This window comes from Nelumbo lutea, chromosome 1, assembly GCF_056320005.1.
Source record: "Nelumbo lutea isolate HS-2025 chromosome 1, American lotus-T2T, whole genome shotgun sequence".
In the NCBI taxonomy this organism is placed as follows: Eukaryota; Viridiplantae; Streptophyta; class Magnoliopsida; order Proteales; family Nelumbonaceae; genus Nelumbo; species Nelumbo lutea.
In genome coordinates this window covers 85,073,933-85,087,879 of record NC_142684.1, presented here as the reverse complement: position 1 = coordinate 85,087,879, position 13,947 = coordinate 85,073,933, and the positions used below count along the sequence as shown (strand labels likewise).

At 36.8% G+C, this 13,947-nt stretch overlaps 1 protein-coding gene across 2 annotated transcripts; it reads left to right on the top strand.

Moving 5' to 3' along the window:
- Positions 1 to 393: 393 nt before the first annotated feature.
- On the top strand, positions 394 to 11,022 carry LOC148875831 (ultraviolet-B receptor UVR8-like). 2 transcript variants are annotated; one of them, XM_088965462.1, is made up of 6 exons: positions 394 to 1,818; positions 2,644 to 2,853; positions 3,583 to 3,693; positions 8,519 to 8,887; positions 8,999 to 9,106; positions 10,432 to 11,022. In XM_088965462.1, the coding sequence occupies exons 1-6, from the start codon at positions 1,480 to 1,482 to the stop codon at positions 10,786 to 10,788; spliced, it is 1,494 nt and encodes a 497-aa protein (XP_088821588.1). In that variant the 5' UTR covers positions 394 to 1,479; the 3' UTR covers positions 10,789 to 11,022. The 2 variants fall into 2 exon arrangements, with proteins under 2 accessions (XP_088821588.1, XP_088821587.1); XM_088965461.1 differs by having other exon boundaries at positions 580 to 1,818; positions 2,641 to 2,853.
- The last annotated feature ends 2,925 nt before the right edge of the window (positions 11,023 to 13,947 follow it).

The window sequence follows — 13,947 nt, the reverse complement described above, 5'->3', positions numbered from 1 at the left end:
CCTTTATTGATGCTTTGCGAAATTCAACGTATGGTGAACCATGTCCACCACTGTACCAGCCTAACTGTCAGTACTAGGTCCCACCCGTACAGCCAATGAGGCAATTGACACAAAGCAATTGCTTTGGAACCGTGTAGAATTTTGTACATCCTTGTCATCCACCAATTACTTGAAAACACGTGCACTCGCGCCTGGAAAGTTCGGAGGTGAGGTGGCAAGTTCAAGTGCCACTTTGACCAACTTCCTCGGTCTTGCTCTTACCATGCGAAATTTGAGGGCTAAGATCTCCCAGTGATATAAACCAACGGCTTTGATGAGCAGACTCCATTGACGACAGCGGAGCACGAATTCATCGTACCTATTACTTAATTCTTAAACTCTGTGCTGGCAGCCGACAAAATGTGCCAAAGACAGACCCTCTCACCCAGAAGTCTTCGTGCGGGTACACGAAATGACGTGGCGGGAATGTGTTGCCACTTTTTAAGAGGAGAAACGGCAGAACAACTGCTGGGACCCACGATTTAGCCCAAGGACCTAGGGTTCCGGAAGTATAAAATGATAAAATGGTTCCCTCTCAACCTGCGACACTCTAGCGCGAGAGACGAGACAGACAGAAGGAGAGAAGGAAGCACAAATGTCGACATAGGGATAGTGGAAGATTTCTCAGCAGTCACCATTTCTTTCTTCGTTTCTTTTGTTTGTTTGTTTGTGTTTTCTTCTTCTACCTGTCTGCGTGTCTGTGTAGTGCTTGGTTTCCTTTTTAGGTGGAAAAGGAAAAGACGAGATCCGCACCGTAAAGCTGAAAAAATTCTCTCTCTCTCTACTTGTGTCTTTTCCATTTCAGTTCCTCTGTTTCTGTGGAGATTCGTCGTATCGATGCTTTCTCCATCTATATGTATAGATTTACTTCGAACTTCTCTCGTAAAATTTCCCCCTTTTCGTTCTCCTTCTCTGTTCCTGATTTTCTCGTTCAAATTTGGATTCAATTCACTTCGTAAAGCCCCTTTTTCTTTGTATCCTCCGTGTGTTCTCTGAAATTCTTAATTCACCTCGCTCTCCTACATTTGGTCAATTGCGTCTTACTTGCTTGTAAAATTCCTTCTTTGGTAAACTCTTCACGTCTGATTCTATCCTTCTGATGTTTTATTTCACCTCTCTGTTTCGATTGTCTCCGAATTTTCCTTCGAAACCCCCTTTTCTGTATTCAATTTCCTGTATATTTCTTCCGTCGGATTCGTTTTTTATATGTTGTCTTAATTGTTTGAGATTTCGCCTCAAAATTTGATATTTCGAGCTTGATTCTCGCCTATGGTTGTTCACATCAGCTGTCTTTCTTATTTCTCCATCAATCTTCGCACGGATCAGACTGCCATCGTGACAGTTCTTCCTGTCTGGGAATTGTCGTTTCCAAGGGAAGGAGAGGCTGGCTTTCCGGATGGTGTCAAAAGGTAGAATAGCTTAGCTTAGCTCCTAAAAGTAATGGCAGATCGGGGTCGTTCAGTTTCAATTGAAGAATTGCCCACTCATTTGATTCTTGAGATTTTGAGTTCGGGCCGGTTGAGTGCGGCTGATCTCGCCTGTTTAGAGCAGACTTCTCGGATTTTCAGAGGGAACCATGACATTTTCCCCCTCAAGTTCCGATCTTTGGTTGATTTTGCTGCATTCCAGCTCTGTGCTTCGCATCCAATTTTTGGTTCTATGCCTCCAAATGCACAGAAAGAGCTCTTTGATCGGTGTCGTGAGAACTGGAAGCGGGTGCTGAGGTTCTTGCAGTCTGCGGAACAATCCTCTGACATGGTCGAGACCTCAGCAGGCAATGTACTATTTTTTTGACATTGTAATTAGTGTTAAATTATTTTCCTCGTTCTTGAGTCGTGTACTAAAGCTAAACACTACCTCGCCACTTTTCTGTTGAAACTCCGGGTCTTTTTAGGAAGTATAATTTGTTAGCTCACGAAACAAGAATTTAGATTTTACATTCAACATTATAGTTTATACACTGACTTATAGGGGTTGGAATTCATTTATAGTTCTAGTACTTACTGCAATGTCAATGCAAAGTAGGAAATTTGTAGAGTGAACACGAGTAATTAATCTAAGCGTGCTTTATTAGTTAATTTCGTGGTACTTTGCATGGACAATGAAGTCTTAAACTGTTAACATATCCTAATGTTTTTTAAGCCATTAACATATCCTAATTTGAGGGATATGAGTTGACATTATGTGAATGTAGGTAGTTATCAAATTGATTTTTAAATAACAATCAAGTATTTCTGAGTTTCTTTAGAATTATCCTAAAGTTCATAAATCTCCTTGTCCTCAAAGATACCTGGAATTGGTAAATGGATCTTCTGTCTTTTCTAATTATAATATTCTTGATTAAAATAAATGTTATCAGAAAGAAATGTATCATTAAAATGCCACACGTCTTACCAATCTGAAATGCAAAACAAAGTGAAAAGAGGTTCGATTTAAAAGAAAAGAAATCGATTGATCAATTCAATCTCTCTTCTCTCTTAACAATACAAACCGAAAATACGTCCTTTTCATGATTGGTTGTATTATGGGACAACTTTATCATTACTTAGTGATGAGAATTAAGGTTACTTGCTAGAAGCTGAGGGAATGTTTTCATTTCAGCAGATGCAGATTACCACTGGAAGATATCACACACTACTTATAAGTGGCTCGTCTGTATACTCTTGTGGATCCAATTTATGTGGCGTTCTGGGTCATTGCTCCGGTACCACACAGTGTGTAACATTTAGCCGGATAGACTTCCCATCTTCATCACATGTAGTTCATGTCTCGGCCTCCCACAACCATGCAGCTTTTGTTATGCAGTCAGGAGAGGTTTGTAGGCATTCATACTTTCACCAGTCTTAGTCTGGATTACAAAAAGTGTTTATCTGTCTTGTTTATTTTATGGCTCTGGGAGCTGCTGCAATCATAAGGAAACATTCCTCTGTTTCCACCTTCTCCAACATTTGCCCTCAAGTGGTTTGGGTCTAATAATGCCTTGAGGCAAAGTGGATATTCCAAAATCTCCTAGCGGTGGGGGTGTACTGGGAACTTTGTTGTGGCATTTATTGGTTGGTGATGTGGTTAACAAATGCATGGAGAAGAATATGCAATAATAGGGAAAATGTAGAGGAGGATATAGAGAGTTTTCTCTAATATTGGTTGCTGCTCTCATATTCAAAATTCGATGGATTGGGCAATTCATCATGCTGCTGCCAACTGTGGATTTCCTTATCTTTCTTATCTTTTATTTATTTATTATTTTAATGTTATACAAGGTCCCGGCAACACAGAATCTGGACCGTGAAATTGGAAGCCACAATATTTGTTTCATTAAGTAGATTGCTATTTTGTTAGTTTTCTCTAATACTATAATTATTTGAACAATCATGTCCCTTCTAATGAACACCATTCCCTTTTGGTTTTTCCTTGTTTGAACAATCATGTAATATCCGTACATGGCCAGATGTGTCAGAGTGTCTTTAAAATCTTGTTATGGTATTTGCTCTTAAGTGCAAATTATTTGTGATTTTATCATGTAAGTGTTCATTGTCAATACAGGTATTCACATGTGGGGATAATTCATCATTCTGTTGTGGTCATGGAGAAGCAGGACGTCCGATTTTCAAGCCAAGAGTCGTTGAAGCACTGAGGGGAGTTCCTTGCAAGCAGGTATGCTGTTTGTGTTTGTATGGATTTTTTATTTTACATAATCTATTATGTGATAGATGCATTTTATTTTTCTCTTTATCTTGATGCCTTTGCATAAGGATAACTGAAATATGATATATGCAAATAGTGATTTTTTTTGGTAAAGATTCAGATAGTGATTGAGTTTTTTACATTTGGGTTGTGATTCTTGGTGCAACTTGTGAGCCCACATTAATGCATTTGGCTTTTTTTTGTTTTTTTTTTCTCATAATGGTTTTTTAAGAAATATATAAGAAGTACATAAAAGGTTGTATAACCTTTTGTAGATATAAAAGGATGTATACTTAAATTTGCAAAAAAATTCTGCTATACAGTGGCACCTTTCTGAAAAAAAAAAAGAATAAAAGAAAAATAACTACTAACTGCAACAGAGTTGGGTTCTCTTGGATCTATCTGATACAATGCGAATATTTTCAAACTTCATTGAGATAATGCCTAATATCCATTGACCTCTATTTGCACACCTACACCACGGGTAATTGACCCAGACCTTTTTCTGATTGGTTTCCAGCACGACTTGATCTTTTATTTCTTTGTTTTTGATGAATATAGAGAGGTTGGGCATGTAAAATCTGATAAACAGATTTTATTGTCACAAATGAGAATAAAAGTTTCTTTAAGAATCTTTACCACTGGAGTTGTGTGAACCTGTTGCCTCATTAAAGTTGTCTTAATCATTTCTCAGTGGCAGCTTCTATCAACTTCTTTGGCACTCTTCCTAATTTGTTGAACGTTATAGCCAAGAAATGTTTGTCATATTTTATAATGGAAATTACTGATTTAAATGCGATCAAGTTGAGTGAATTTAATAAATTTCTATATGTGGATATTGTTTACATGTCATAAGACTGATAATATTTGTTTAACAGGGGAACATCTAAGGAATAGAAAAGTCAATTTAAGGGTGGATAAACCTAGCTTTTCTATAGAATCCTTGGACTGTGGTCCATGATTCATACATAACGCATTAGAATAGATATTCTAGGAGTAGCAATAATAGTGGATAAGGATCTAAAAAACAAAATTGTAAATGTTAAAAGAGTTAATGATAGAATAATTTTAATTAGACTTATTTTATAGGAGGAAATCATTAACATAGTTGGTGCTTATACACATCAAGTGGGTTTAGAAGAAAACATTAAGAGACAATTTTGGGAAATTTTACAATGACTAATCCAAGAAATTCCAAGTGAACAGAAGAATTTTTATAGGACTAGATCTATATGGGCATGTGGAGAAAAGAAGTGCAAGTTATGATAGGGTACATGGAAGATTTGGGCTTGGAGAGAGGAACATAACAGGAGATTCAATATTAGAATTTGCAATTGCTTATGATATGGTAATAATAAATGCATACTTTAAAAAGAATTGTGATCATTTAATAACATTTAAAAGTGGAACAAACTTATGCCAAATACATTTTTTCCTTACTAGGAGAATAAAAAGATTGATGTATAAAGATTACAAAGTTATTCCAATAAAAAGCATAACCATACAACAAAGATTAATGGTGGTAGAAGTGCATATTAAAGAAAAGGAAGAGAAATAGTAGCAAATAGGTGCTTTAGAATTAGATGGGAAAATAAAAAGAGAAAACCAGTGCAATTTAGAAACAGACTGGTAATACTAGAAGGAAAATGGAATTCATATGAAGAGATTTGCGATATGTGGCTTGAATATATATATATATATATATATATATATATATATATATATATACTAGAAAAAGACATTTTAGGAGAATTTAAAGGAAATGACAAAGTGATGAAATGATGTTCAAAATATAATCAAAGTAAAGTAAGCATGCTACAAAGATTGGCAAAAGACTAAAAACGTATAAAATTTGGGAATAATATAAAACCATAAGAAAGGAAGTTAAAAGGAAAGTGAGTGAAGCTAAATTTAAGGCATATGGTGAACTATATCATAAATTAGGCAATAAAGAGGGAGAGAATGGAATTAATAAACTGGAAAAAATTAGAGAAAGAAAAGAAAGAGATTTAAAGTAATTTAGATGCATTAAGGAGGAAGGTTAGAGAGCCTTAATAAAAGATTAGGAAATTAAGGAAAGATGGGAAAAATTATTCTGAAAATTTATTAAATGAAGAACATGTGGAGGCCAGAATGTGCTAGTGGAGGAGGGATTAAGAGCTCTAATAGTGCCAAGTAACACATACCTTGAAAAATTAGAATCACTAAAATGAAGAAGGCACTAAAAAAGATGAAGAAAGGAAAGGCTTTGGGACCTGATGGTATCCCAATAAAAGTGTAGAAAGGTTTTGGAGAGGTAGGCTTATTATGCCTACCTAAACTATTTAATAGGATAATAAAAACAAAGAAGATGTCAAATGAATGGACAAAGAGCAACTTCATGCCTATATTTATAAACAAAGGTGGTATAAAGTTTTAATAATTCTCGTGGAATTAAACTCATGAACCACACTATGAAACTTTGGGAGAGAATAATTGAGAAAAGATTATAACATGAAACAAATGTTTTAGAAAACCAATTTAGGTTTATGCTAGGAAGATAACCATGGAAGCCATCTTTCTGTTAAGACAATTTATAGAAAAGTTTAGAGATAAGAAGAGAGATTTTCATATGGTTTTCATTGATCTAGAGAAAGCATATGATAGAGTCCTAAGAGAGGTAATATGGTGGGTTTTGGAAAAGAAAGGAGTCCCAAATAGGTATGTGGACATAATTAAGAGAGTGCAAAAAACAATGTTAAAACACCTATGGGAGAGACATCAGATTATACAATTACAATGGATCTACACCAAGGTTCGGCACTTAGTCCTATCTATTTGCACTATTCCTTAAATGGATTGGTTAAACATATTTAGGAGGAAGTCCCATGATGTTTCATGCTTGCTGATGACATAGTATTAATTGATGAAATTAGCAAAGGGTTAAATGCAAAATTAGGTTTATGGACAACTACTTTAGAAACAAGAGTTTCAAAATAAGTAGGACTAAAATAAAATATATGCCATGTAAATTTAATAATAATAGGAGCGTAAACCAGGGTACACATGGGATTAGAGACTAAGAGTAAATCAGTGTGACCTCTTCTATTGCCTTGGTTCAATAATTCATAATAAAGGAGAGATTGAGGAGGATTTTTGTTTGATGAATAATAATAAATTTACTAATTCAGAAGCTGATTTAGAGTTGTGAATTCATACAACATCTGAGGAAGAGACGTGAGCTGCAGCCCCTCCTTGAGGAGGATTCCGCCCATAGAATTAGAGCAAGATGGGCAATATTGAGGGGTGCATCCACAGTTCCATGTGATAGGCGAATACCAGTTCAACTAAAGGGAAAATCTATAAAACAGTTAGAAGGCCAGTTAAGAATCAGCATCTCCAAAAAAAATGAGTGTTGAAGAAATGCAAATGCTCAGATGGACGAGTGGTACAGCACTGGTACTTGAAAGGACAAGGTTAGGAATGGCATTAATACAGAGGAACCTAGGAAGTCTCCAATAGGTAATAAAATGAGAGAAAATAGATTGAGATGGTTTGGTCATGTGCAGTTGTGCATAGAAGCCCATCTACAGCACCTGTTAGAAAAAGTGATTTGCTTCAAGTTGAAGGAGCTACAAGGGGCAGACCAAAAAGGACTTGGGTGGAGGTAACAAGAAATGATTCAAGTGCCCATAATTTAATAATAGATATGGCACTGACCAAAATAGAATGGTGAAACAAGATTCATGTAGCTGACCCCATATAGTTGGGACAAGGCTTAGATGACGATGATGTGAATTGTATCAGATCTCCCCCTAGAGTGCTAAGAATTACTGTTATTCATGTTGTATTGAATTTACTGTTGTTGAAACACTTTTTTACTTGGGTATCTGATGGATTTAGTGGTTACCACATGTTTCATTATTGGTGGAACTTGTTTCAGATTACCGATACATCATTAATTTATTATTAATTTCACTACTCTTGTATTACCCAGTTGGGTTCTGCATCATTACAAGTTATTCTTCCTGTCTGTTCCATCTAAGTTCATACCTTATATTAATGAATGAAACCATTATTTTCTCCTCAAACAACCATATTCTTTAGGGCTGTGGTTAAACAAAAACCATACTTCTCTTGGTTCTCTTGCAAGTTTAGGAATATAGCTGCTATTCAAGGTATATTTTATTACATTACTCCTTGACAAAAAGAAAATCATCCATGAATTGATGTTAGGGCTCCATTTTTTTTGTAGTAAAATTTCATTTGAAATAGTACAAATGAATGAAAGTGCAAATGAAAAGAACACAATCTCTGGTTTACTTTTGCTTTGGGTTTTACCTTATTTTTGTTTCGGATTTTATTTTACTTAATTTGCAATGCAAACAAATAAGGTGAGGCAAAATCTGAAACAGAAATAAACCAAAATTTGCACTGAAATCATTTCCAGCTCCATACTTTGCATCAGTACAAATGAAATTGCACTGCAAACAAACTAGGCGTAAGGCAATTCGTTCAGTGTAGGCATCAAAGTATCCCATGAAGCTTATCTAGGAAGTCATTTTGTATCTTGAATGAAATTGTTCCTCTATTCATATGTAGATCTGCATGCCAATTGTATAGTAACATGGAATGACCTTTTCCACAATGAGTAGTTTTTTCCTCCTTGTAAACCTTATTTATCTCAACTACATGATTTTCTGATTGCTCCAATACTTACTGAAGGCTAAATATGATCTAAAATTGATTTGCATTCCTTTTCTCTAGTCCTCAACCGAAGATTGTTTTTATCCCCCCACCCCCAACAATATTCCAGGTTGCAACAGGGCTTAGTTTTACCATGTTCCTTACAAGGGAAGGCCATGTATACACATGCGGGACAAACACACATGGCCAGCTTGGCCACGGTGACACTTTAGACAGGCCAACACCAAAAATTGTTGAACAGCTTGAGGGCGTTGGTTTTGTAGTTCAAGTTTCTGCTGGCCCAAGTTACTCCTTAGCTGTAACTGGTGATGGGACAGTTTACTCCTTTGGGTCTGGTTCCAATTTCTGTCTTGGACATGGAGAACAGCATAATGAACTCAGACCACGTGCAATCCAGTCATTTAAGAGGAAGGGAATTCATGTCATCCGTGTCTCTGCTGGGGATGAGCATGTTGTGGCACTCGATTCAAGTGGATATGTTGGTTTCTTTACTTGGAAATTGGGTACTTCTAATTTTTCATATTTTGTGGATATATTCATATTCACATAATAACTGACACCGTTCTTTCCACATAAATTTTGTTTGCAGGTATACACATGGGGCAAAGGATACTGTGGTGCATTGGGTCATGGAGATGAGATCGATAAGACTACTCCAGCACTATTGAGTGGCCTCAAGAGTCACCTTGCAGTACAGGTTGGGTTCTTTTCTTACATCCTACTATCTATCTTGATCAAAAGGTGTTCCCAATGGGGAAACCTCCAGATTAATAAATGAAGGAAATGAGTAAAATGTGATTCTTACATTCAAGAGAAATTTTATTTCTAAGTAATATAATATCTGTTTGTGTGAAAGTAACCTATTTCTGCACAATTATTATGAGCTTTGTTTCTTCTATTATTTATTTATTTATTTTCCTTTTTCTTTGGGGGTTGAGGGGGGATTTTGTCCTTGTATACAAAACTCTATTATGTGCATCAATTTGAGTTCAGTAATCAGTGTGGTACTGGATTCACCCACAGAGAAGCAGAGATCAGATCAGATCATACTCATGGGTCTGGGTTGTGCAGGTCAGGTCATGTATTTCTCTTGGTTTATTGCCAGCCCAGTCAGATTCTGATTTTGTAGGGTTGAGGTCCAAATTGGGATGAACATGGGCTGGATTGGGCTTAGCACAGGCTTCCAGGCCTACAAATTTCAAATATGTAAAATATATGTAATACTTATATAAATAATTACTATATAATATATTATATGTTTGTATATATGCACGCATAAATTCAACTTCATAGAAATTTGATAAAAAAAAAAAAAACTGAGAACCAAGTGTCATTGACCCTGTTACATTCTGAAATTCATATACTTCCATATTAATCAGACATTTGTTTACATTAACCAAGAGGACCCAATACCTACGTCTTTTTAGCTGTCTGTCTTGCCATATTGTACATGTTGCCAATACATTTGCCATTGGCCCATGGCCGGTAAGTCAGCCTGCCACCTCTTGGATAGTATCAGGCTCATTACAATTGGACAATTTTCTTATCTGATTTAGAGCTTAAACTTGGATCCTTACAAAAAAAAAATATTAGGCAGTACTTACGGAGTATATCAGTAATGCATGTTATTAGATTTGATAAATATCATTTTAGAAGAATAACCTTGGTCGTTTATCAACAGACTGAATGTTAGTTGGTAGATCACCCTGTGGTAAGTAGATAGTAACTAAACAGGCATCTTGAGGTCTGCACCAACATTCTCTTCCAATTTTCTGTCATTTCATCACAGATTCTTTTATACACAATTTTTATCAGTATTCTTTTACATAAATTCGGAGATTTGATATTGCAGAACCAATAACAGTGTCACAAGGGAATCAGTTATCAGTATATCTGTAACAAGAAATAATCAAAACTTTGCATGGGAAATGGTGGGCTTTCATATGTTGATGTTTGTATTCATTTATCTTTTTCTGACCATGTTATTCCCATGCTATCGTGTTTGATCTGAACTATGTGTAGGTGTGTGCAAGAAAGAGGAAAACCTTTGTTCTAGTGGATGATGGTTCTGTTTTTGGTTTTGGGTGGATGGGTTTTGGGAGCTTGGGGTTTTCAGATAGGGAAATCTCAGACAAAATCATGAAGCCTCGAGTCCTGGATAGCTTAAGATCTCATCACATTTCTCAGATAAGCACAGGGCTGTACCACACTGTTGTAGTCACTAACAGGGGCCAGATATTTGGGTTTGGAGACAACGAAAGAGCACAGCTCGGACATGAATCATTGAGAGGATGCCTCAAACCAACAGAGATAATTGTTCCAGAAACAGTGGATGAGGATGTCCATGTGGCGGAAAATCAGAAAATGTATAACCCTTGAGGAGCTGCCTTCTTGTATATCAAGAATGTGAGTTTGTAGTCTACAAGTTAATAGAAGCAGTTTGTTTAGCATCCTTCCCACATGATTGTCCAAAACGAAGACAGAATTAGAAAAAATTGTTTTTAACCCAAAAGGTAAAAGGTTAAGTTATTGTTGTATTAGCAGATATACTGTTGCTTGTTTTCTTCGATAATGTGATCCTGAAGACCTTGATACGAGATTCAAAAGCCCAAAGGTGTTGTAATGATCCATCTACTTGATGTTTTGGTGCATGGTGTATCTGCAATAAGATTTTTTTTAAAAGATTTTTAAGGCTGTTTTCGGTTTCATTTTGATTTTTTTTAAGAGAAAAATAAAAATTTCATTAAACAAAAATAACTATTACAATCTGAGAGGTGACAAGATGACACCTCAGAAAAGAAACATACTGATCAACATTACAAGCTTGAATTCCAGGTACATTCCATAAAACTCTCCCCCAAATCTGCCGGGATAAACTGAGCAAAATCTGGGAACAGTAGAATCCAGTCCAACACTAATCTCCAACCGAAACCACCACCATCTCAAAAACTCTTAGCTTTTTTATTGAACAACCTTCTGTTCCTTTCGTTCCAGATTGCCCAACATAGCAAATGGAATTCATGTTCAAATTATCCTTGCTTTCCTGTATCCTCAGAACATTGGCCAACTAGGAAAAATTTTTCTACTGTGGATCTTGGTTGTAATTCTCTGACCCCAAGGAGGAAAGAAATTCCAGCAAAATTTGCAATCTTGCAAGAAAAGAAAATGGCCGATTGACTCCTCTTCCTAACAGCACAAGTAGCAGTACCTCTCCAAATTGGCGAATGGCAAATAGACGACCCAACAGCAATAACTTCACTCATTCTCCACTGCACTGATCTCTCCCCCAAATAAATCTCTTTCCTCATACTCACATCAAACTTCTCCGGTTTTGAACCATATTCTCCTTCTACTCTCCCTCAGTCCCCTCACATTCCAGCTTAGCACCTACATCTTTCTTCCTTCCTCCTACTACCTTTCGGAATTCAGAGCTTCTAACCCTTTCACCCTTATTCTTCTTCAACCAACAGCTCCTCTTCTCCCCTATCTTCATCCAAAATCCGTTATCTTTTTCCAAACTTTCTTTTCTTCTAATTTTCTCTTCCCTCTTTTTTCAAACTGTTCAAATGCAGCCCTTGCACCTTCCCCTCCCCAAAAGAACAGGGCCAACCGGCCAAAGATTTACCAAGTGCAGCACAAATAACAACTCTCCTTTTTATTCTTCTAATGAATTTGACCTTACATGCATTGTGAATTAGTACATGTGTACAAACATGTCTTTTTTTTTACAATATATTTTTGCCACGTGTTGAACCTTGCTTTAAGAATTGAGACCCATAAACCACTGTGGCAGGTCCGGATGTACCCCTTTCCTGAGAGTGGATATAGTTTACATGTGGAGGATGATTAATGAATACGAGATGTTTCTGATAACATACATTCGTAATCCTGAAATGGGGATCGTAGTTCTGATTACTGGTTCTTTTCAAGGTTCAAAGTATCGGTATGTATTGGGGGCTTCCTGATATGCCCTACAGGGGATGTTTTGGGGTCTAAGATGGTTCAGGGGTGGATGAATTTTAAATCGACCCCTATGAATCAGATTTGAAAAAAAAACTAAAAAAATAAAGAAACAACTACCATACACTTCTACTGGCGTATCGAGTGGATCTGCAACAAGTTAGAGCTCTAAATCAAATTCTGTAGTAGCGATGTTGTAAGACATCACCGGAAGTTCATCACTCATATCCAAAAGTCAAAAAACCTCTACAATGCACAAAACATTCGGGCACCCCAATAGGAGTGCAAGATAATAGAATATCAACGCATCAGTCCCTAGTGGACCGGGTGATCACCAAAATTATTTCATGGAACTCCAGACTTTTATCTCAACCAGGCCGTACAACCTTGATCCAGTCAGTCCTCCAAGCTATTCCAATTTGCTCCATGACTCATTCTTCCTCAAAGAACACTCTTGAAACTGAACAAGTTAATGAAGGATTTTTGGTGGAATGTGGGTGAAAATAAATCAAAACACACAATTCACTGGAACAAAGCTAGCCAAGCAAAGCAAATGAGGGGTTTAGGCTCCCGGAAAAGTAAGGACATGAATAAGGTAGTTTTTGGTAAACAAGCATGGAGACTCATCTCCTCCCCCCACACATTGTGGTGCCAATTCATTAAACAAAGGTATTTCCCAAGTCAAAGTTCATTCCAAGCCAAAAAAAAAAAAAAAAAAACCCATAACTCATCATTGTGGTGGCACTCAACACTCAAAATTTTAAAAGAGTTACAACCAAATGTATTATGGCAAGTCTGTTATGGGAGGGACATCTCAGTTTTTTCAAACCCCTGGATACCAACTACCACAGGCGGTATTCCTCACTCAAAAGACCCAACCCTTGTGACTTATAATAGCCAATATGTTTCATCTCTGTTAAACCTGGACCGGAGTTGGAACCACCTTATCTTGGTCCAGCTTTTTGATGAACAAGCCTGTTCACATATTCTTCAAATTATCCCCAACATAGAATCCAATCATGATAACATCTTGTGGAAATGTAACACTTGGGAGATTTATACAGTGAAGTCTGCGTACAAATCCTTTGAAACCCAACAACCATCATCCTCTCAATCATATTTCCCTTGGAAAGTCTTGTGGAAACTGAATATCCCCTACAGATGCATACTGTTTGTTTGGAAAGTGGTGTGGAATGGCCTTCTGACTCGCAACAAATGCAAGAAATGGCTCCCTCCCTCTGAAAAGCTAACAAAGAAACTGCTCAACACATTCTCTTTACATGCCCCTTCATTAGGGCGGCCTAGTGTGAAACACAGGAAAGACTGAACCCCGATGGCATTAACAAGGAAGAGGAAACTTTTATTTCCATAAAAAAGTGGTGGGACAGGCTTAAAACGAATTTACCATCACATGAGGTTAGTGATCTTGTTGGTAAAGGCTGCACAATTTTATACATTCTCTGGAGGGTTAGAAATGAAATCATTTTTGAACACAAAAACATCATCCCAAGGGATATTATACTTCGAATGTGGAAGTATCGGACCAATCAAGGATAGTGCATGGAAGTTGAAAGAACA

What these genes read in the sequence shown, in the direction of transcription:
- LOC148875831 (XM_088965461.1), top strand. Translation starts at nt 1,480, where the DNA reads ATGGCAGATCGGGGTCGTTCAGTTTCAATTGAAGAATTGCCCACTCAT. An exon ending in CACTCGATTCAAGTGGATAT is followed by an intron (nt 8,888 to 8,998) that starts GTTGGTTTCTTT and finishes TTTTGTTTGCAG; the next exon opens with GTATACACATGGGGCAAAGG. An exon ending in AGAGTCACCTTGCAGTACAG is followed by an intron (nt 9,107 to 10,431) that starts GTTGGGTTCTTT and finishes AACTATGTGTAG; the next exon opens with GTGTGTGCAAGAAAGAGGAA.